The sequence below is a fragment of the Protomyctophum parallelum genome, assembly GCF_964188405.1.
Source record: "Protomyctophum parallelum genome assembly, chromosome: 3".
NCBI classification, from domain to species: domain Eukaryota; kingdom Metazoa; phylum Chordata; class Actinopteri; order Myctophiformes; family Myctophidae; genus Protomyctophum; species Protomyctophum parallelum.
In genome coordinates this window covers 40844206-40868348 of record NC_139698.1, presented here as the reverse complement: position 1 = coordinate 40868348, position 24143 = coordinate 40844206, and the positions used below count along the sequence as shown (strand labels likewise).

At 41.0% G+C, this 24143-nt stretch overlaps 1 protein-coding gene across 2 annotated transcripts in view; it reads left to right on the top strand.

Annotated features, from left to right (window-relative positions):
* atp2c1 (ATPase secretory pathway Ca2+ transporting 1) overlaps nucleotides 1–24143 on the top strand; it is a 33451-nt gene that overhangs the window by 1926 nt on the left and 7382 nt on the right. The window contains exons 1-21 of one of the 2 annotated variants that reach the window (XM_083761079.1): nucleotides 5182–5395; nucleotides 7250–7354; nucleotides 9215–9331; nucleotides 11999–12088; nucleotides 12617–12652; nucleotides 12920–12981; nucleotides 13227–13335; nucleotides 13605–13760; nucleotides 14102–14170; nucleotides 14395–14470; nucleotides 14596–14662; nucleotides 14999–15123; nucleotides 15449–15546; nucleotides 15841–15936; nucleotides 17010–17099; nucleotides 20436–20540; nucleotides 21089–21245; nucleotides 21559–21729; nucleotides 21878–21975; nucleotides 23454–23504; nucleotides 23821–23987. In XM_083761079.1, coding sequence (XP_083617205.1) covers nucleotides 5333–5395; nucleotides 7250–7354; nucleotides 9215–9331; nucleotides 11999–12088; nucleotides 12617–12652; nucleotides 12920–12981; nucleotides 13227–13335; nucleotides 13605–13760; nucleotides 14102–14170; nucleotides 14395–14470; nucleotides 14596–14662; nucleotides 14999–15123; nucleotides 15449–15546; nucleotides 15841–15936; nucleotides 17010–17099; nucleotides 20436–20540; nucleotides 21089–21245; nucleotides 21559–21729; nucleotides 21878–21975; nucleotides 23454–23504; nucleotides 23821–23987 — 2108 coding nt within the window. In that variant the 5' untranslated portion in view covers nucleotides 5182–5332. Of the gene's footprint in view, nucleotides 1–5181; nucleotides 5396–7249; nucleotides 7355–9214; nucleotides 9332–11998; nucleotides 12089–12616; nucleotides 12653–12919; nucleotides 12982–13226; nucleotides 13336–13604; nucleotides 13761–14101; nucleotides 14171–14394; nucleotides 14471–14595; nucleotides 14663–14998; nucleotides 15124–15448; nucleotides 15547–15840; nucleotides 15937–17009; nucleotides 17100–20435; nucleotides 20541–21088; nucleotides 21246–21558; nucleotides 21730–21877; nucleotides 21976–23453; nucleotides 23505–23820; nucleotides 23988–24143 lie in introns of those variants that run through there. The other variant, XM_083761080.1, reaches the window with a different exon arrangement.

Genomic DNA, 24143 nt, shown 5'->3' with positions numbered 1-24143 from the left:
GGAGTATTTTCCACAAATAGTGCCATGTTGCCTGCAATGAATGAGTGCAAGAATCATTTAAAGCAACAGAATGAGATGGTGTGTTTTCAGATACCGAGATTAGATATTTATCTGGGATACTGAGACTTGGGTAGCCTGAGTCTGTATGCATCCTTGTTTTCCATGGTAAGATTCAGAATGTTGATTCATGCAGGAATATTGCACGAATATGTCATCAGATTCAGAAGAAAGGGAAAATGCATAAAATAACTGATACATCCTTCTCCATAATATAAACTAAACTATATCTATTGGTCAGAAATTCAAATATTGTCCGCTTGTCTGTATACTCAAGTGTGCTGTGTGTTGAAACTGTATGTTTGCTCTTGTTGTGTACCTGCCAAAAGGAGGAAGGTAGTTTTGTGGCCATGCTGACATCACCAGCTCTCTAACTGTCTCTCTTTCTCAGTCTGTTTTCTCACCACCTCAGGCAGACCAGCAATCTCCCTATGCTAGCCTAGTAGTTTAGTTTAGTTTAGTTTAATTGCACATATGTAAATAATAACAACAATATGGTAAAATAAAATAAATACAGAAAGCAAATATTTCAATAGGAAACAAGATTAGTTACATACATGATGTGCTGGAAGTGCCAAAAAAGTGAAAAAAAGGGGCTTATCGAGTGGCCTTCCTATATAGAAGCTACCAGTTGATCTTAAATAACAGAAATTAAGATATGAATAATATTGGTAAACCTAAGGATTATAAATAATAATAATAATAATGAAAAAATATTCTAATAATAGAATAATAGTAGCCATCCCTCACTTGTAACATTCACACAATGGTCATTACTGGCAACACCTTTTTGTGTGGTGTCTTGTCAGGTCTCAAATCTGTGGTTAGGAAGTTTTCCTTGTATTGTAGACTTCAGTGATCATTTTGACTGAATTGTGATTTGTGACACAAAATTGATAGGGTTTTCACAAGGTGGTGCTGGCGTAGTTAGGCTGCACTGCAGTAACAGGTATACGACCTCCTGTTCATAACCACCTCCTGATCAAACTGTCTCTAGTGTGCACTTAACATTGTTGCTCGATAATAAATTAGGTACTAATGTCCTTTCCTCCTTAGCTGCAGTGTTAGCCAATTGAGTCAGAGTTTTAACGACATCAGTATCAGCAATTATAACAATTTAACCACTTTTTGGGGTAGTTAATTTGAGCAATATCATTTGGTGACATAATTTTGCTTGACATTGCTTGACATAATTTTTATAACCCTGTTTTTAATAATTTGATTGATTTCATGTAGTTTATTTATTTATAACATGTTAGCTAGTTCAATTAAAGAATTAAAGATGAATGTAACTATGTTGAATTTAAGTTTAATATACTTTTAAAAGTAGTATTAAAAAGTAAAATAAAGATACAAAAATACATTGGTGAATAACTGAATATTAATCATCAAACTTTTAATTTGATGATGCATCATTCATACAGGTGAATGATTTTATTTCTATTTAAAATGCCTAATTTCGAAAAATGCATGCATTCATTGCTTTAGTGCTGCATACCAACCAACCATATTCACTTTATTCACTTTCATGGCACAAACAGCATTTTAAATTAATGTAAAGTACTGAGTCTCACAAAATGAACGCTCGTGGCGTGTACGGACGCCGGACAGACAATTATTTCAATCACATTTGCACCTAAAAATAATTCTGGAAAACTGGAAAGTAGCCTACATTAACCCATTTAGGCCTGACGTTGAAATAAAAAAAAAGTCTTCTGAAAGATTGTTACATTTTCAAAGATTTGTGCCGCATTTTCACGAATTTGTTAGAATTCAGGCAATGAAAGTTTACTTGCGTCCGTTATTTGAGAACCTTCAATTGAGAACCAGATGCTCAGGAGTAAACTGGCTTACATTTCAGTACCGAGACATGTCCATGAATATCATGAAATCTATTAGGTCAGACCCTGCACTGTGTATTTTGGCATCTTGCCTTTTTTTGTGCTCGGCTGTGAAGTCATGTGAAGCTGTATTGCATGTGCATGGCTTGTGTGCGTCTTGTTGCATGTGATGAGGATCTGTACACATAACCCAAACTGTTCTAATGGATCTAAACCAATCAAATAGGTTTGAGTGAGTGATTTAGTCAATAGTAATACATAATACAATGGCAACATAAAACGTCTTATTCAGTGGTAGTTGAGTTCAGAAAGTGTAAAAGTGACACTTCCAAGTGTAAAATGTTTAGTGCCACTAAGAGCATAGTTTATGTGCTTGCAGTAGTTTCAGCCAGTTTCACCTGACCTGTAATCTTGGTCATAAAGTAACTAAGTTATCTCCATGTACCGGACATGCCTTAATGCTCACTTAGCATGTATATCACGCTCATGCAATAGTGAAACAGGTCTTGGCTCTTATCTGCTTTATGTGATGTGCATTCTAAAGGCAGAGTGACGTTATTAATCTGTACTTTACTGTGGCCCTCCCTGCAGGGGTTTGGCACTTCTCCATCACTGTCGCCAAGATCGTTAATAGAGTTTGACCTGGATCTAATTATAGGTGCCTGAAAATAATTAACCCCCGCTGAGTGGGAAGAAAGGTTATACACTTGAGGAAGAAGGGAACGAGGGTAGAGATAAGAGAAGAGAAAGCAGTTAGGTATATTACTCATCTTGAACCTCTTGGACATTTGCCCAGTACCCATAGCTGATGGGGGCTACTATTGGCCTCACATAGGGTGGGGGGATAATCATTCCCCCCATCACCATTAATCACCATTTGGGAATTGGTTAACACAAGACATTTGACACAAAGTAACTCTGTATCTTGAAAATAACCCCTTGAACTTGAAAAGGGGAATTTTCTGCCCATTCCGCCTGGTATGCATAAGTTATTCTTACTGTATGCTGTAATTGCTGTTGAATAAATACTTTCAAACCTATTTGGGAATTAATAAACACTATAAATAGAAGAACTGTTACACCTCAAAGTAACTCTGTATCTTGAAAATAATCCCCCATAACTATTAAAAATAACTGGCTGTTCCACCAGTTATGCAGTCTTACTGTCTGCTAATACTAAAAGCCAAGACAAGTCATTTGGAATACTTTGTTGAACATTTGATTGTATTTCAAATACAAAACAGGTCAGGTCATTTTTATTCAGTCACATTGACAAAAGAAGAAAATAACTTTAGCTTTTCAGTCTTAAGTAGCAGCTCACATTTTTCTTATGCTATTCTGTCACTCCTGTCCATATTCCAGTGTGGTTCGGACACTCCTCTTGCCCAGGTCGTATGACATGAGGTCATCTCCAAACTCCTGTGCTGTTTTCATCCTCCTCTTCCTACTGGGCTCATTCGGAAGATGGGATCGACTTTAGGCAGAAGTGGGGAACTTTCTCTGACAAACTGAACATCCAGCTTCATCCTCTGCTGCTTTGCATTGTTGTTCATCCACAAGGAACTTCTCAACTTACCCCTCTCAGTGAAGGGGCCAACTCTAGACTTCAGTGTGTCCAGCATGTCTAGTCTCTTCCTCTCCTGTCTTTGAGCCATCTCTTGTTTCTGGTCTGTCCCACTCTCAAATGTAGTCTTCTCCTCCCTTTTTCGACCTCCCTTTTTGCTTGGACTGCTACCTTGAAACCTCTGAAGGACGGAATCTGTCCTGGCTCTTCTGCAAAATGATTGACCTGCTGACTGTGTTTTATGTGCATATCTTATTCAGTCTGTAGTCCACCTTGCCACATTGTCTCTCCATTCCAATGTTGTGCACAGGGGTTTCATCTATCTTGCTTGCCTGTTCGCTGACAGGATAGTACATTGGGAAGGTCTCCTCATCAATACCATAGTCCCTCCTCTGCCTGGCCAGGGCAGTCTGCATGTGGGGCTGCATGAGATTGGTCAGCTTCTTCAGTTCCTCCAAGTGTTCGCCAGCCATGTCTGACACCGAGTTCAGGACCTCGTCTAAAAAGACACTCCAGGATACTCGGGTGTTGTGAACATTGTGTAGTTGTCACTGATTGGCTGGCTCAAGCCTTTATGCAGTTCCTTGTAGAACTCCCTGAGCTGAGTATGGGTAGCATCTTTCTCTATGGTTCTGGCATAGAAGGGCTCCACCAAGTGCCACACCCAGGCAAGCAAACACCACGGCACGAGGACCACCTTGAGGTAGGGAAGCTCCATCACTTCTCTGATGAGGCAGGCCAGGCCGTTGTTTATGTGAGGGTTCTGGCTGAAGATCTCTGTCAGATGGCCAAAGTGGTAGGTTAGGAGTTAGGACTGCTGCTGCCCTGGAGAGACACCCAAACCTGCTGTCTTTGTAGGCAAATGGCATACTATCTAGTATCTATATACCTGCCTTTGCTCAAAGAAGAGGAGGAATTCCTTGTAGCGGTTCCAGGGTTTGTGGGCATCAGGAGCCACCAAGATGAGGCACATGTCCAGTGCCTGTCCAGCCACACTGGCATTCTTGCTGTCTACATCCAGATCCACCACGAAACTCTTTAGCATTTGCTCCATCTTCATATCGGCCTCCACCAACCATTTTACAGTATTCATGGCACTGCTAAAGCCCAGTGTATTGTGGGTGCCACAAAGGATTTGCCCTGCTGGTGTTTCCAAGTTGTACATCTCTGCCAGCAGCTTTGAAAACCCTTTATTGTGCTCTGTACTGTCAGTCATATATGTGTATCACAAGTTTATACACATCCTCCACACTGACTCCTCTTGACGGCTCGCCAGTATTTCGAACCCCATATTAACCACTTGCATTGCTATATCTCTCCATGGATTGGTAAGATAGGCAAAGGAAATGGGTTGTCCTGACCCACATGTAGCCCTTGCACCATAAACTGGCCTACACCATTATCCTCTCTAAGATTGTATTTATTTATTTTATGAAAAAATGGGGAGAAAGTGGGGAAAAACATGTCTGATTTAGTTTTTTGGGTGTTATGGGGATTGACTATTGAGTTTCACTTTTTAATCAGACAAGGTGTGTGACTGTGTGTTCATTGTTAACAAGTGGAGAAGAGAGAGCAGAGACTGCAGGAGTACCACAGCTTTAAGCTCGTGTCACTCTTAATCAGAAACAATCCTTTCAGCCACTGAACCTAATCGTATGCAATGCCTTCTACTGTCTCCTTCAAATAGGGCAATAGGACGGTCAGTGCATCCAGGCCACTTTTGCTTGTAGCCCTCTCTAGTGTTCTTGAGAGTTACAGGTGATGACTGGCACTGCAGAGGGGATAGGACACACTGGGATGCATTGCTGTTGTCTTGGAGTTGGTTCATGCTAATGATCGGCTTATCTTCGCGGCTACCATTGCCTGTTGGATGAGTGGTCAGGGAAAACGACTGCAAACAGCCACCAGTACTAGACCCTGCAGTTTAATCAAAGTAGGTAAATTAGTTGCTGGTGGTGGGCTTATATCTACAGTATGTCAAGTTGGAACAAAGGATTGATTGTGTGAGTCTGTGTGTTGCACTTGCGTTTGATGCAAAATTCTTGCATCCCGCATACCCTTGACTTGTCTTTTCAATGTTTTGTCTTCATGTCTTCTCAAACACACTAATAATATCATTCTGAAGTATTAAAATGGTCATAATTCTACAATTGTGATTATTTTAACTTTAATATCTTAAAGGGGAATATGACTCATTTTCAATATTGAACTACTAGTGCAGGGGCCAACACTGATATTTTCATGAATTGGTACCACCTAAGGTGACCCTCTAGTTTATATTTTGGTATGATAACTCTTCCAATGCCAGTTATATGTGACCAGTGACCACACCATAAACAACCTATAAGGCAAAAACTCAAAATTTCATTATGCTTTAAGTAGCATGTGACATGTCAAACTAGGGGTTTTTCATTATTCTAAATCCATTCCAAGCATTAGTTTTGCACGAAAAACAGTCCTCTGGGCTAAAAACGGCCATAGCCAGCAAGTGACAGCCCATACATCCAAACAGAAAAGTCCTATCTGATTGTATTAAACGATATTAAACTCACTTTGCCACTCGATTTGGCACTCACTTTATGCATGCGCATACCCTCCATTCAGGTATGAAGCGTGGGACGTATAAAAGTCAGGGCCACATTTGGCTACTTTGGACACCCCTGGCTTAGGGTCCGACTACGTGGCTTCCTTATGCGGTTAGGGACAGGGTTAATAATGAGCGTGTCGAAATGGCAGTTCGTCTGAATTGGGTAAAGCTTTTTTCCCAATCTGATAACGTATTAAAACGTTTTCACCTGCATTGTAGCTTGCCCACGGTGCATAACTGAAGAGTGACAAAATAAATACTATTATGTAGTATCAGCCCTCTGGAGTTTGACACTGACAGCAGCCGGAGTAGTTTACATAGCAGTCCTCCTCCAGGGGATATATATGACACACTCGTATATATCCCGTCTCTGTTGCAAAGGTTCCAATATTTGACACCAATCGAGATCTGGGCGAGAGCAAACTGTCTGAACTCTTGGACAAAATTCGGAATGTCCTGCGAATACGAGGCTGATACGTTTTTCCTTGGTCAGCTACGCTGCAAAATGGTTTGTAGTTGGACACTCCTATCTCCATGCAAATATATTTTTCACCTTTTTATGACAATATTTTTTCAGTTTTGGTTTGCTGTCACATTCAGCTCTCTCGACCCAGTAGCTAAACGGAGACACAGGGGAAAAAAGTGGAAAGTATTGACAAAATGATGGTGAATGTTTATATTATTCATATCCAAAGATTTGGTTGAGTTGTTTTTTATGTACAGCGTCTGAACATTACACACACACAGACAAGTTGATGCTATGAGGCAGCTTGACTTGTATTTTGTCATATATTTATTTTAGAATATTTTCTGTAGCAGTGCTGTTTGAGATCACTAAAGTTTAAGAAAATTAAAATTAAGGTATTACACCGAAAATTCCAAAAATGAGCACTTTTCAATAATCTTAATCGGAAAACGATATTGTGACACAGATGAGCCATAACCCACAGCTGGGGTCACACTGCAAAAACAAATAACCCCCTGTTGAAGACCAATGATCTAGTACAAATACCCATTACTTCCAAATGTGTAAAATTGTCTTTGTCCAACCTTACACCATTTACTAGAATACTTGATGTGTCACTTTCCCATGTACTGTTTTCTGTTTAGGAGAAGCACCACTACATAATTTAACTGTAAATCCATTTTTTTCTCTCAGAAATTGAAATACTTTGCCTGAGCTCTGTCTTTGTCTTGCAGCTTTCCGAGAGACAACCTTACAGTGAAGATGAGACCATGGTCCCAGTACTAGCCTCAAAGAAAGCCAGTGAACTCCCTGTGAACGAAGTAGCGTGTATCCTTCAGGTAATAAGACAACAAACTTTAGCCATTGTTGATTTCTGAGGGGAAATTGTTAACACAATAACAGCAGCAAATAGGCTAGTCTGCAGTCCCAGGTTTCCAGAATTTGGCATACCAATTTTCTGTTCCGGTTCATAACTTTGTTTGACTCCACAAACGGCAGGTTTGGAGACACTTAATGTGTTTCTAGTTCAAATCTGCTCCTGAGCAGAAGTGTATTATAGGTAATAGAAGTAATGTGAATAAAGTGCAGTGCAAAACTGTATCCTACATAACTGGAGTCATGAGCAAATATTCAGCATCATGATGACCAATACTGAAATCTGGTACTAAAACTGGTGTTTGTATAATATATTAAATAAATTATTTATCAGTTAATAAACGAGATCTTCACTGGACAAATACACAACAAAAGTTTGGTCGTTTTTTTAATTTGATTGTCATATAGCCAGCGCACCTGTCTAAATTCCCCACTGACGGGCGCCGTCCCAGCCTGTATGCTTTATTGGGTCATCCACTCACAGTTAACAGTCTTTGTATTGAGTTGTGCTTGAAATGTACTGTAATTCTGCAAACCGTTAAATATTTCAATCAATCAATCAATGTAGGAGTACGTGCAGTAAAAAGATCAACAGCCAGTTGTGTTTGTATAGATGCTCGGCAAGTAGGGATGTTAATAGTTAATCGATTGATCGCCGTTAAGAAATTAGTCTGTAGTCGTTAACAGTTAATAACTAATCATAATTAATCAAAAATATGCTGTGCTATCACTGGGTGGTTTTCTGTGAATGTAATGCTGTCTGCGCAAGCGAGTGTGGCAGAGGAACGCACATACAATGATGCCATTGCCTGGCCCTGTATCGTCAATGGTCAAATAAATATTTGATTAAGGAATATAATAGACCTTTTGTATTATTTCTGTATATCAGCAAAATGTAGATTTGTATGTTAGACATTGAGGGAAATTAAGATTTTCCAAAAATGTTTTACAAAGACGCCGCTTATCAACTAACCGGTTAATCGTTCGATAACCTTATCAATTAATTAACTATTAATGCATGAATTGATAATTCACATCCCTATATCGGCAAGCCATATGGTGGTCTCGAACCCCTAGTCTCCATGGTGGTGGGCAGGTACTTTACGTCTCTGCCACCTGAGCACATAGCAGACTGTTTTAATTTGATTTGGATCAAACTTGACAGATTATTTGGGGGTAGGATCAGTACCATTGTTATCCTCCTTCCCCCCAAAAATCTGTCCGTTCAAGATGACAGCACAATTCAACGTTTAGCCCTATGCTTGTACAGTACATGCCTACATGGGCCATATTTAGAATTTAGAGTGGTTTTCTATAAAAGTTTGGGTTGGTCTAACTTACGCTGTGACACATTTTAAGAGAAATATTCATTCACCTGTTGCGGGACCTGAAGCCTATGAACCAAAACATACAAATTATTTTACCTGTTCGAGGTGCAGTATTTGCTTGTGACTGTGAGAGAAGAAAGCACTTGAAGTTAAGACTGTTATACCATCTACTCTGGCCTCACCACTGGCAAACCATTGATTGTAGCTCCTTTGATTTATATTCTGGCCAAGCAGAATTGTACAAAGTTAAAATGATGAGCTTTCTCAGTACTACTGCTCAGGCACCATCTAAGGGGAACACACTAAAAGCAGTATTGTTATTGCTCAACAGCGCAAATCAGCATGTCAGAGTTCACTAAAGCTTAATTATGTGATCCTTTGTAGCAAATTAATTCCAGAAACGAGTGTACTGAGATTCCATTCAAATAAATGTAATATCAAAATTCAAAACAGCGTTGTCACATATGCTGATGTGGCAATGTGTCTTCTTCCCAGGCTGACCTGCAATTAGGTCTAACCCAGGAGGAGGTGTGTAGGCGGAGGGCTTATCATGGCTGGAACGAGTTTGACATCAGTGAGGAGGAGCCGCTATGGAAGAAATACATCTCCCAGGTACTAAATCCTATGTTTTTTTAAAGGGCCACAACACAAATAAAACCTATTAAGAAGGTTACAGTCTTAAAGACCATTTTAAGACTGATTCATCGCAAAGTCATAGAACCGGCATTCCGAAGCCTGCTATTTCGACACACCACCATTCCGATGCGCTCATTACTAGCGCCTGTCCTTAACCTAACTATCTGAGTAGATAACTAGTGTTTTACCATACCATGTATGAAGTAATGGCACAATTTCCGGAAGAAGAAGTAGGCCTTCATAAATATATAGAAAATGGTGTAAAGATGTGCATTGGATACAAAATTATACTGGGAGGCTGGGAAATGGGGTGATTTTATGTTGTCGCCATGACACAAAGGATGTTTTGATGTCTTCTAGATTAAATTTGGACTGTATACTCCAAATGTGTAAAATACAGCCTCTTGGGATATTGTTTTGACCATAGATTTACAGTATATTAGTTATATTATTTTATTATATTCCAATATAACTGTAGCGTTGACAGCGGTCACTAGTCAACTCCAATAGTAGCTTAAGGGGGTGGGATTCATGCATATAATAAATATATAATAGGTAAATTCCTGAGGTGACGAGAATAGTCTTTTTCCCCAGACTCTTTTCCAAACTCTCCTCTCCACTTACTCTATATCACTATGGTGGATACAAATTGAATGTGTGGAATTACCACCTGTCACATATCTGACAGGCTGGATCCAGTAGTCACCACACCAGTAGTTTAATTTACAAGCTTCTTCGGCAGTTAATCAGTCATTGCTTCTTTTTATAATATCAATTGGTCAAAATGTTTTAAGTGGCTGGTAATATAGGATGTTTCTTCAGCCAATCTGGCCAGTGGTGATGAAATATCTCTGCTACTCCCAGGCAATCGCAGGCAACCCCTGAGTTTGGTGTGTTTGTCTACCAAATATTGTGTTGGTTTCCAGGGGGAAGGATGAAAAAGCAGAGATGTGTTCTATGGTGGTGAGCTGTTCTGAGTCCTCTGTGGCCACAAGCAGAACAGAGAGAGGTTAAATATAGCACAGCCACCAGAAGAGGGCAAGAGAGAAATTGGATGGAATGGGAGATGAGAGAAGCACAGGAGAGACTGGCTTTTCTTCCCTGAAATAAGAGGGGGCTTTGTCCTATTTTTCTGTCGGACAGTCAGAGAGAGAAAACGTGACGATAGAAAAAGTAAATATTAGTCAGAACGACGTCAGCGAAAAGTTTGTCAAGTTTCCAACATTGCTGATCGGTATGTTCAGTTCAGTCAATCAGTAAACAATCTAAACATGTTATCATGCCGACGCCATAACCCGCCTCGCGAGTCGCCAAAAAAGTTATGATCTCTTGACTTGGCTCGGCCCAAGTCAAGGCGATTCTGCGGCGTACGGTGATGTAGCACACTTCACAAGGCTTGGGATACGATGCGCCGTGAACTTGTGGATCGTTTGTTTTCGCCACACGACACCGTTTTACCACAAAGTAAATCTGGCAGAACAAGCACACAACACATCAATATACATTGCCTGTCTGCCAAGTGTCAAGTTTGTCAACAATACCACCACTGGTTGGCTTATTAATTGTGTTTTCAGAACGTCGTTGTTGTTTAATAGTTGCCAGTCATTCAACACTCATCTCACGGCGATAGTAAGCATGGGCTGTGTGAAGTGCCAAAGTGGCACCTCCAGTAATGAGGGGTGTCCTCTGAATGGAAGAACAACTATGAAGAGAGCTACAGTACCTCTATGTTTATGTTCTTATTGTTAAAATAAAATGCTATTATTTACATAACTTGATTGTTTACTGTAGCCGATTCCTGTGACTTAAACAAAAACATAGTTTTCAACTGGGAAAGGAAACGTTTCAAGCATGCAATAGAAAGTGAAAAATCACACCCGTGTGAAGTGAGGGGCGCTCTTATCATCTTACAACATCGAGGACAAAAAAAACATGGACAAAACGAACATTAAACTCTGTCCATTGTCAATGGCGTTTTTAATGATTGTCTAAGGAAAAACAAACATTAAACCTGTTTATAGGAGGGGCTAGCGCCTGTCAAAAATAAGGTAAAATGAACAGTAATGCAAAATTTACAATATATATTTTGGGGGCAAGTGGCCATCAGCTGAGGGCAAGTAGAACATGACCGATGGGCAAGTGCCTCTGAGACTTTAGTGTCAACCCCCGAACTGCAGTGCTGCCACTCTTCACTGGAAAAATGCAGAAGAATATAGTAGAAGCGCTTTGTTGGTTGGGCTGTTCGATCCTGTTGTTAGTATGGAAATGGGGTCATTTGAATGCGTGCTGCTGAAAATAGCCATGGACCTGTTGGCCTGGATCACTGAAAGAATGTGCTCAACAATGGCTCACTGAATGATTGACACCTTTTCTGAGCTTGTTGACATGTCAAGTTCGTATTGACTGGACAAATTATGTGTACGCACAGTTGTACACACAGGGGCAGCATAGTATCAGTCACATTGACATTGATTCTGCACTATTGAAGCTAACCAGTTTAATTTATGTCATAACGTCTCCGCTCTCTTTCTCCCAACCACTACTATCTTTCTATATACCCCCCCCCCCCCCCCCCCAACACACACACAAAAACTCTCCTTCATTTCTCTATCCGTCTGTCTTCCTTTGTCCCTTCCTCTGTAGTTTAAAGATCCTCTCATCATGTTGCTGCTGGCCTCGGCAGTCATCAGCGTTCTCATGCACCAGTTTGATGATGCCTGTAGCATCACTGTGGTATGTGCACCCGACATTGTTCACTTTTCTTTATTCTTTTGATTACTCATTTTCAGGCAACAGTACACTACTTACCGTACCTTTTCTTTTTTCTTTGGTCTTTCTTTCAGCCTTTTGATCTTTTGTTCTCTTATACGCCTACACTGATTAAAACATGAATCAAATGCTCTTCATTTTGTCTTGGTCACATGGATGGCCAAGACAGGCTTTACTACATGCTATAGTAAAGCCTTTATAAAAGTTGCACGATGTCGCCATGTGTTATTTTCAGCAAAGTATAAATTCATGTTTTGTACGTTGAGTGCTGACGGACATTTCCAGGACAACAGAACCTGACCGCAAAGATACAGAATAAGACGTGTGCATGTGTGCGTGTGTGTGCGCGTGGGTGTGACCTGTGCTTGATTGTTCTGGATTCTTTTGATGAGCACATGTCATTGGTTTTGATCAGGCTTGACTACTATTGGTGTAATTTTTGCTGATCACTCACAGACTCCTTCAACTCTCTCTCCTCTCTCTTTCTGACAGGCCATTATAATTGTTGTAACAGTCGCCTTTGTCCAGGTAAGTGTGTGTGTGTGTGTGTGTGTGTGTGTGTGTGTGTGTGTGTGTGTGTGTGTGTGTGTGTGTGTGTGTGAAAATAATGACACTGGAACGTTTCAGTATCAACATTGTGATTGATAATGATATTTAATTTCTTTTAGGAGTTCATGAAATATGAATAGGAACAATCAGTGTGAATCCTTGCATACTGTGATCGTGTGTGTGCACTTTAAGCTGATTTAATTTAAACTATGAAATGGAAGATGTCTGATTTGAGTTATTGTGTAGGAGTACCGTTCAGAGAAGTCTCTGGAAGAACTGGGGAAACTAGTACCTCCAGAATGCTACTGGTGAGTCTCTCTCTGTGTCAATAACATTGTCATAGTCATAAACCGAGTAATAAAGGCAAATGCATCTAATACAATTGTAAAGCGTAAAATGAGGGAGAAATATATTACTAAATGTCTCAACCCAAAACCTCTTCTCCTTATCTCCTCCTCTCCATTCCTACCATTATACCTCTCCTCTGTCTTTCCGCCCATGTACTCCATCTTTCCATCCATGTCTGTCTCTGTCCTCCATGCTCATCCTCCAGTATAAGAGAAGGGAAACTGGAGCACCTTTTAGCCAGGGACCTGGTTCCAGGAGACACAGTGTGTCTGTCTGTGGGAGAGAGGGTTCCAGCTGACCTCCGCCTCTTTGAGGTACCGTACTGACACGGTTGTCCTACATAACAGTGTTTCTTAATAGCTCCCCCGCATTTATATGCAATTGTGTCAAGATTGTTTAAAAAAATTGCAGATATAATGGCTCACAGTGCACTTGTAAATTGGCTATTTAAACATACAGTATACTAAGTATAACGTGGGATTAATGTGTTAAAACTCATTTTGCTGGCGATCCCCTGGAACCTCTAAAGGGGACCCCTAACTTTGAATGGGAAATCTCAATGCTGTGTGTGCCCCTTTGCCAGGCGACTGACTTGTCTGTGGATGAGTCCAGTTTAACAGGAGAGACGGCGCCCTGCCCCAAGTCCACCTTTCCCCAGCCTGCTGCCCTTAATGGGGACCCGGCCTCCCGCAGCAACCTATCCTTCATGGGCACCCTGGTGCGCTGCGGCAAAGCCAAGGTACCAACAACACCTCACAACCTCACATCACTGGTTTCATCTCTCTCAGGAAATGATATGCTTCTCTTCTTACGTTAAATGCTGCTTTTGTATATTTTGCTTTCAATTTCTTTTGATCTTAATGTTTGATAAATACACAGGGATTTGCTTGGTGATGTTGGTGCATAAATATATTGACAGGGTAACATTAAAGACAGTAGACATTACTTACTTGTATAATGTGTTTTTGGTTTGAAACTAGAACACTATAAGGTAAATATTTTGTCTTCTACTGTCATTTGAAATATTTGTTATGCTGGTCACCAAAAGGTTTCGTCCCCCTTTGGTTTGCTTTCTTCCAGGGCATCGTCATAGGAACTGGAGAGAATTCCGAATTTGGGGAGGTTTTTAAGATGATGCAAGCAGAGGAGGTATGTATTTGAATACCCCAGAATACCCCTGACAAAACCCATTATACCTGTTGAGTTATTGTTAAGCAATGTTTGGGACACACACACACACACACACACACATACACACACACACACACACACACACACACACACACACACACACACACACACACACACACACACACACATACATATATTTCACTGTGTTGTTAGAAATAACCGCTATCATTGATTGTATCCAGGCCCCTAAAACACCTCTACAGAAAAGCATGGACCTGCTGGGGAAACAGCTCTCTCTATATTCCTTTGGGATAATAGGTTGGCAAATGTTTGTTTTCTCAAATTAATATTTGTAATGTATTGTGTCATTGTGTGTGACTTCTCCCAGGCCTATTTATAGTTTTGTCGGTTAACTACCAAATTGCAAATGTTTCATGTTTCAGGGGTGATCATGCTGGTGGGCTGGCTCCAAGGAAAACGGATATTGGACATGTTCACTATTGGTGTGAGGTATGCAGCGGTTGATATCTGATCATTTTCTTTATTTCTCCATCTCTTTCCACTTTTATTGAAACGGCATTGGAGAAGTAGAGCTTTTACGGCAAATAATTTCACCCACTTCTTTATACCTGTCAAGTTGAATTGAACTTTAATCCTGGTTCCTTCTGTTCTACTGTGATGGCCAGTCTATTAAAATCCCATACCCTGCATTCTTGTTTTGTACTTTGATTTAACAAATATTATGGTTGTTATTAAGATTACACTCATGTTTTGCTTACTGTGTGTATATTGTGCCTTTTGGTACCACACTGCATTGATTGTGGATCCGTTTCCTTCCCTCTTCAGCCTGGCCGTAGCTGCCATCCCTGAGGGTCTGCCCATCGTAGTGACCGTAACCCTGGCTCTGGGCGTCATGCGCATGGTGAAGAAAAGGGCCATCATCAAGAAGCTCCCCATTGTGGAAACCCTTGGTATGTTCCTGGTACATATAACACAGTAGATTCTAGTCTTTACACTGTAAGCAACCACATCTCAGTGCTGTTGGCTAATGGCGAGATTGAGTCAGGTGATGGGTATCCATAGTGCTATTAGAGCGATGTTTGCCAAAAGTTTCACATGAACAAATGGAAAAATGAGACAGTCATGGTTTATGTGAATCAATGTTTCATTGGTTGTGGAAATTGGACTCTTAGAAAATGGTTTCCTGAATGACTTGAGGCGTTCACCCACAGAGGATTATTCAACAGATTGAAGGGTATTATATTTATAGTGATGTGTATATATTCTTTCTTCCAGGATGCTGTAATGTGATCTGCTCAGACAAGACGGGCACTTTGACCAAGAATGAGATGACTGTTACTCACCTGTTCACATCAGATGGGTTCCATGCTGAGGTCTCATCTCTTTTGTCTTCACTTTGAAACATACAGTCCACCAGACTTAGAACTTAGAAGTTCATGCCTTTAAATTCATGAAGTTCATGTCGTTAAACTTGAAAGGGAGAACAACTGAATGTTGACTTTGTGTTGATCCTATGCCCTAGGGTGGTGAGAACTGTTTACTCTTTGTAAACACTCAATTCCACTTCCACTTGGACAGCAGGACATACCAGTTGACATACCTGATATTTTACCTTTGGGGCAGTGTGTTTTCATTGTTCAATTATTAACCAAGCTGTCCATCCTCAGGTGACGGGTGTTGGCTACAATGGCGCAGGAGAAGTGCTAGTGGATGGAGAGATGGTTCACGGCTTCTCTAACCCCTCTGTCACTAAAATAGTAGAGGTGAGCGTTTCTACTGCAGCTCTGGGAATAATAGATTATTTATGAAAAGAAAAAGTAGAAGATGTATTTTAGGAAACTATGGAACAAAATGAGTCCTAATATTATTTTGTTGCTTTGAGGACGAATCATCTAGTCTGGCTAATGCTGACTGCATGGTACAGCATCAATGAGCTACTATACTGTATATGACTAGGTCTGGGAAAGCTTAATTTATTTTTCGGTAATTGCTCAGCCAGAGTGTGTCATTATTTGAATGCCCCTGACTACACAGCTTTTATACATTTTATTATACATATTATATATTATACATTTCTCTTTAGTGGTAAAGTTATGATCACAGCATTGTTTGTCCAGTTTAGATTATTTGTTAATGATCCTACTATTGTCCGCCCATGAACTCAGAGGGAGGCCCATGTTTGTTTATGAGGAGTGCCTCCAGTGAGACTTAAGTTTCATGTCATATTGACTTCTGGGAATCGCAGAACACTTTAGATTACAGAAATGAAAGTTTCACAGTATGAGTAATCTCATGGCCTAAAAAGGAAACCTAAACCCTTAAAATAGCCGATCTACAAGTGAGTCTCATCACATCACGTTGTGAGCTTGTAGATCTGTTATTTTCAATGCACGACATCTTCGTACAACAGAGTACATTAACCATGACCTGAACCATTCTTTGTAGGATCTAATTTTGTTAATTTTTTTAAATAAAAAATTAATGTAATTGTATTGTGAACCCAGTATCGTGAATCTTATCCAATTGTAAGTTCAGTGAATCCCCACCATCCCTGGATCATGATTAAAGCTGGGGATATCAACCATTATAGGATCCTACTGGCAAATCCACTTAATACACATATAACGCACAAAAGATCAAAGGACACAGTCACAGTCCAGAGTCATGGTGACCAGGCTAGGAAGCCACAACTGCAGCATACCAAACCAAAACAAAAAATTATAAAATGCTGTATAATTAGTACCCAATGAATGTTCTTTAAGAGAAGGCCTGAAAAAGGTTGATGTAAAAGGTTGATTCTTGTGTGTTGTTAATGTGTGTGTTTGTGTTTCTCTAGGCTGGTTGTGTGTGCAATGACGCTCTGATCAGGAACAATACACTCATGGGTCAGCCCACCGAGGGATCGCTGATCGCCCTGGCCATGAAGGTAGAAACACAAACACCAACACTTCTACTTTAGTGCTACTGCACTTGTGAGGACTGTCTGTTGACTACACACTTGCTTGATTAAACTATTGGCCACAGGTTCTTTATTTCCCTCAGTGATGCCTGGAAGGCAGCCATCGTGCTTTGAACATTTATTTTTTTGGTTGATCCCAGCACATGTAGTCCTTATTATCTAACTCATTTACCGTCAACACACCCATCTGGTGTCTGAATTGTGTACTCCAGGACTGCCACACATTGCATTTCTATTGTGGACACCTTTTAGTTTGAAAGCCGTTTCACTTAGAAACTGAGAGTCGGGGAGTGTATTATCGCTGTAAAGGGTCCCACGAATGTTCTTTAATTCACCCAAAACATGCATTTTGTAACCGGGGATTATATCGTTTAGAGAAATGAGGCGCAAATCAAACTTGTTTTGATCCAAAAAGAAGAATCTGAGATACCATAGACAGCATAAGCGGAACACTAAACCGGAGTTGTACGAGCGTGTAGAGAACACAGTTGTGAACCATAATCAATTTATATTAAAATAGGCTTCAAATGGTGATCTCGGCAGGGATGACGTTTGGACCAGAAGGTGTCAAAAGGCGTCTGGAAGAAATTTTTAGGTGAATCCGCAATTTTTTTTAATCGTACTGCGTGTGTGTGTGTGTGTGTGTGTGTGTGTGTGTGTGTGTACAGCTGCGCTGCACAATAATTAGGAGAGAGAGAGGACGAGAGTTTATAGGCGCGGAGCGAGAGAGATGGAATGTAAAACACGTTGTTTCAAAGTCTTTATATAGTTTTGACCAGATTTTAGTGTGCTTGTGTGTGTGCGTGTGTGTGGAGGGGGTCACGTCACTATGGAGTAGACAGCAGCATGCTGCCGCGCTGCTGAAGTACAGTAAGTCCTGTCTGGGTGAAATTCACATCGGAAAATTAATATAACGCCGCGTGAGCCCGCCCGGCCCTGGGCCCGTTGGGCAGTGACAAAGTCGGCCTGGCGCGTTTTGGTGGGCCGGGCCGGGCCCCGTTGGTACCCGACGGGCTTGCAGGTCTCTAGTTGTTTCCTCCTTAAGTCCCACCCCCTCTTATTCTGCATAGGTTGGCTCAGGTTGATTGACACCCCATTTACACTATAACAATTCTACCATGAACAAACAGCAATATAAATTGAAAAGTAATAGAAATAAATGTAACACATCTGTAGCAGGGTTCTAAAATTGTAAACAACATTTAGCAAAATGATGCGGGGCACTACATGCACATGCTCCATGTGTCTTCTCTCTTTGGTTCATTGTGGCAGCTACAGTGCCACTTAACAGGCCGGGCATATTTATACATGTATACTACAGGGCGGCGTATTGGATGTGGCATTTTCGTGGTTTCGTGTGGACACACATTTCTTGAGACGATTCTGTGTGTGCTGTAAACCTTTTAAAAACGTATTTGTGTGACTGTGGATGTGGCCTAAGCATCATATCACAAAGTGAGTTTGAATATCTCTGCTAAACAAGCAAGCCAAAAGCCTCTTGGGAGTGGCTTGCTGTGAGCATGCTGCCATGACAACTGATAATGATCTTTAGATGATTGCCTTGGATAAAGCCAAGGCACATCTCGCTTTGAGCCAGGTAACTGTGTTTATAAAGCAGACAAACTGGGATGTTTGCAAGATGGTTGTAATTTGATAGAAGATAGACAACATACTGTAGATTACACAGCAAAAACCTGACTAATTCTAAGTTTGTGTAACAATTATAATTGATGTTACTCAATTTTCAGTTCAATATTCTCCACTCGATCTAGAGACGGGAAAAAAAATGTTCTACTCCACACGAGTAAAGACATTCTGGTGTCTAAAATTGATGAAGTACCCCTCTAATGTCAGAAGTTATCTGTTGATCTACATGTTGCTGGTTCACATTCTTTGACTAGGAAGCCTTGAGCGGTGGTGACTCATTCACCTTCCTCAGTGCCCTTAACAAGGTACAGTACCAATCCCTGTGACTGAAGGTCTGGAGTGTACAGGATGTTGTGTATAAGCCTCCTTCGCCCAGCGACTGCACCAGGCCATTGGATTTTAAATGATTATGTGGTCTCACTCCTCTGTGTGGCTTGGCACTACGCCTGGGGTGATGGGTTTCAATTGCTTCTGGAACCACCCTTGCAAATAAAATGGACTGTTATGTGCTCACAGTATTGTAAAGTACAAAGGATAAAGGGGTCAATGGAATTCTTAGGTTATACCTGTGGTCTTAAATAGCTGATCCTGTCTAAATTTGTGTGCATGCGTAATATGAGTTACATTTTCGCTAGAAACAGATTCATATATGTATCATATATGAGTGACTGATTGTCACAAACTACAGACACCTCCCTGACGATAACGCAGAGACAGCTTGTTTATTTTTGGAACAACGCTTATATGAAACGATTTAAAGATGACCCCATGTTATTCTCCATAGAGAAATTACTTCCGTGAACCAGGGGAATCGAGGGGACGAGCGAGTGACGTCAGGACACTCTATGAAACCAGCGAACATTTTTATGTACAGTATGTGCGCACCGCAAATATGTCCGGGCGGAAACGAACGACTCAGAACACAATAGGTTCGCCTGAGAATTTTAGTTCCTACCTAAACTACTGCGCTGAAACTGACACAGAGGCAGTTATTGCGGACCCCCGCAGATAATAACAATGCAGCTGGTAATGAATTGATTTAATCAATTCTTGTTTAAAGTCAACTCTAAATAAAACAAGGAGCCAATGTAAAGTTTCCCAAGACTGGGGTGATTATGCTCATGTCTTCTGGTTCTTGTTGGCCGTCTAGCTGCAGAGTTCTGAATTAATTGCACTCCAGTCTCTGTAGGGATTTCTTTCAGAGACCAGTAAATAAGGCGTTACAATTGTCCAGCCGACTTGACACAAAAGCGTGAATCTGTTTTTCAGCAGGGATAAAAACAAGCATTACGTGGCAATATCTCTAAGATTAGCTGAAAGAAGGTTGTCCTGGTCACCTTGCTTTATGGGAGTTGAACCAGCTGAACATTTGGAGTGCATGTGTTACTTCATTCAGAAGGTGCAATTAAAATTGTCAATGTTAAACTATATACTGTGTGGTCCTGCTTTGTCTGTTAAGCATATTTTACTCCTGCATTCTGCATAAATGTTTTTGTGGTTAGTGAGACACGGAACAGCACGAGTGTAAAATGGCGATGCTTCACTTTTTGTTGTTGAACAGCATACGTTGTGGATGTGTGGATTGCTACTTGTGAGATTTAAAGATGGTAGTGGTGCTTTATCTCAGCCATCTCCCCTGCTCCTTTTGCATTCCAGATGGGTTTAGAAGGCCTCAAGCAAGAGTATGTGCGTCAGCAAGAACAACCCTTCACCTCCGAGCAGAAGTGGATGTCTGTCCGCTGTGTTCACCGCACCCAGCAGGTCTGCACCCGCTACTCAACCTGCTTTACTTCTCTTCTCCGCTTTGTTTTTGTCTTATTTTTATTCAGTAGTGATTGCAGTAGCACTGCAACAACCTCACCACCACTAGGGAGAGTGTGAGTTTGTTCGTATTTTCCTGCTCATTATTTTTATTAACTTGGTTTAGTGATATTTGACAAATCTCTTAAATATAGAGGATTTTATACATAATAATTTACTTTATACAAAGAAAATAGATTATATGATGGATAAGAGAGTCCTATAAAAAAAGAAAAGAAAGAGAACCACCTTTCATACTATCTCAGTCCCAGACAACATTAGAGGCCATTTAGGTCACATGAATATTGGATGATTGGATTTACCCCCCTTCCCCACCATCTCCATCCCCTCAGGACAAGCCTGCAGTATATTTACCCCCCTTCCCCACCATCTCCATCCCCTCAGGACAAGCCTGCAGTATATTTACCCCCCTTCCCCACCATCTCCATCCCCTCAGGACAAGCCTGCAGTATATTTACCCCCCTTCCCCACCATCTCCATCCCCTCAGGACAAGCCTGCAATATATTTCATGAAGGGTGCCTATGAGCAGGTCATCCGTTTGTGCAGCTCATACAACAGCCGGGGAGCTACCCTTCCACTCAACAACCAGCAAAGGGAGTTCTACCAACAGCAAAAGAGCTACATGGGCACTGCAGGACTCAGAGGTAAGCCAGCTTCATGTTTGCCAGTGTTTACTTTATTGGGGGTTCAAATACTGAAACCTTATTGCTTTTATGCTGGTTTATTATTTTTGACCTTCTACCTCTATTTTGCATATTTCCGTTAAATGGGTCTGACAGGACATTTTCACCATCAAATATTGGAAGTTGTGTTCATTCCTTGAAGGCAAGTTTATTTGTATAGCACGTTTCAGCGAGGTCCTTTGGTATTAGTTTTTAGTATTTGTATGTAAATGTGAGCCCCTTGGACAGTTCAATTGTGCCAAGCCCCAGACTTAAATGCTGTCTATCTTTGCAGTCCTGGCATTTGCCTCTGGATCAGAGACAGGCAACCTGACTTTCCTTGGCCTGGTAGGCATCATCGACCCACCTAGGTCAGGGGTCAAAGAAGCAGTGGCCACACTCATCGGCTCGGGAGTGGCCATCAAAATGGTCACTGGAGACGGCCAGGAGACAGCCGTATCCATAGGTGGGTGTGTGTGTGTGTGTGTGTGTGTGTGTGTGTGTGTGTGAGAATTTTTGAGAAAGTATATTTGGATCTGGTCTCAGCTTTTGTCTTCTTTTACACATTAAAGTTTAATTAAAGACACTGGTGTGTGTCCCCTCTCTCTCTCTAGCGAGTCGTCTAGGTCTGTACACTAAGGGTTCCCAGTCGCTGTCAGGTGAAGAGGTGGATCAGATGGATCTCCAGCAGTTGTCAAAGATAGTCTCCAGGGTAGGCCTCCCTGCTGTCCTCACTCTCCATATCACTGTTCCTCACTGTCCATTAGGGGTAACAGTTAATTGAGCTTATAGATCTGCTATTTCCATTATTTGTGCATGATACTGTTGCATGAAGTTTAAAATTAGGCTTATGTGGTTAATCGATTCATTAATACTGAGGATTTTACTGTGTCAAAGTCATTTCATTGTAAATGTGTTTATGGTTATTATTGATATGGGCAGTAGGGCTGCAACTATAAATTATTTTCTATTGACAATTACTTTTTCGATTAAATGAATACTTGAGAAGCAGGTTTAAAATACATTTATTTACATTTTCATATATTAAAGGGGAATACCACTCATTTTCAACATTTTACTGTGTCATTAATATACCTTACAATTTACAATTTAGGCATTTAGCAGACGCTCTTAATCCAGAGCGACTTACATTAAGCAAGAACAAAAGCATGGGAATACATCACATAAAAGCATTTATCATGAAACATGCGTAAGCTAAGAAGTAACAGTGGAATATCTATATAATGAAACTATACATACACTATACATATAAACTATACATATTTACTACTATGCTATACATATGTACTATGGCGTGCTATGACTATATACAATACAATTATAGTGCTGTCTACATAACATGCTATAAGTCTGTGTCAAATGCTATCTAAGCCAACAGAAATGCTATCTAAGGGGTTAGGGTAAGTGCTATGGGCCATGATGGAGTCTGAAAAGGTGGGTTTTCAGGCTACGGCGGAAGATTGGGAGTGATGCTGCAGTTCTGACTGCAATGGGAAGTGCATTCCACAGTTTTGGAGCCAGAAGGAAGAAGAGTTTGGGACGTGTGGAGCGTTGTCCCGGCGTTTTTAGTGAGGGTACTTCCAGTTTCCCTGCGTTGGCTGATCTGAGTGCGCGGGAGGGTTTGTAGGGTTCAATCATACTTGCAAGATATGGGGGAGCCATACCTTTGGTTGCTTTGAATGCCAGCATCAGAGTTTTGTATTCTGTGCGGGCAGCGACCGGGAGCCAGTGGAGGGAGCGGAGCAGGGGGGAGACATGTGAGAATTTTGGCTGGTTGAAGACCAAGCGAGCTGCTGCATTTTGGATCAGCTGGAGAAGCTTAAGTGCACATGCTGGTAGGCCAGTAAGGAGGGAGTTACAATAGTCGAGTTTTGACACCTTAGAGCACAATGTTAATGATTTTTTCAGACCTCCAGTTCTAGGAAACACAGAATGGGGGGACTTTTTATTATTATTTCCGCACAGCTCAAAGGTATATTAATGGTCGTCTGATGTCGATCTTGGCGCGGAAACTGTTTAATGTAACCGTCAGTGTAAACTTTTTTTTACATTTTAAGCTTCAATTCAATCGAACACTGAGGATTTTGCTTTGTATATATTCATAAAGCTATAATAAAGTGGCTCTAAAGACGGGGTGCTCTAACAGCCTTGTGTTTTCTCTCTCCACAGATAGCAGTATTTTACAGAGCCAGCCCCAGACACAAGCTGAAGATAGTCAAGGTAAGGCATAAGATGATGGTGAGGATTAGTCTGTTAAGAAAATATTTTTTCATCTCAGAAGTATGAAATGTAAATATGCTCTAAATTGCACACACACAAGGCCCCTGAAAGCTGTACATTAAAGCTGCTTTGTCATCTTATGAAGGTTATACACACTCCTTCTCCAGTTTTCTATTCAAAAAAGCACCATTGTAGGTCTCTGACAGAGACCCTAGGAATTGGTACTAATATCAAACCATCTTTACATGTATCACTTTCTGAAGTGAATGTTGGCTTTAACCTGTGATCAAATCCTGCTGTCCCTTTATCCATCCAGTCGCTACAGAACATCGGGGCTGTGGTTGCCATGACAGGGGACGGGGTTAATGACGCCGTGGCTCTGAAAGCAGCAGACATCGGTGTGGCGATGGGCATGACGGGCACTGACGTCTGCAAAGAAGCAGCAGACATGATCCTTGTCGATGATGACTTTCAGACCATCATGTACGTGTAGTGATGAGTTGTATAGGGACCAAACCTTCATGAAATCAAAAAATGGTGTATATCTGTTTTTCAGACCTAGAAATACTTTTCATAAGCTGCTCTGCTCTGTTAAGAATGGTCTGATATGTTAATTTATGAATGGTCGGAATAGATACT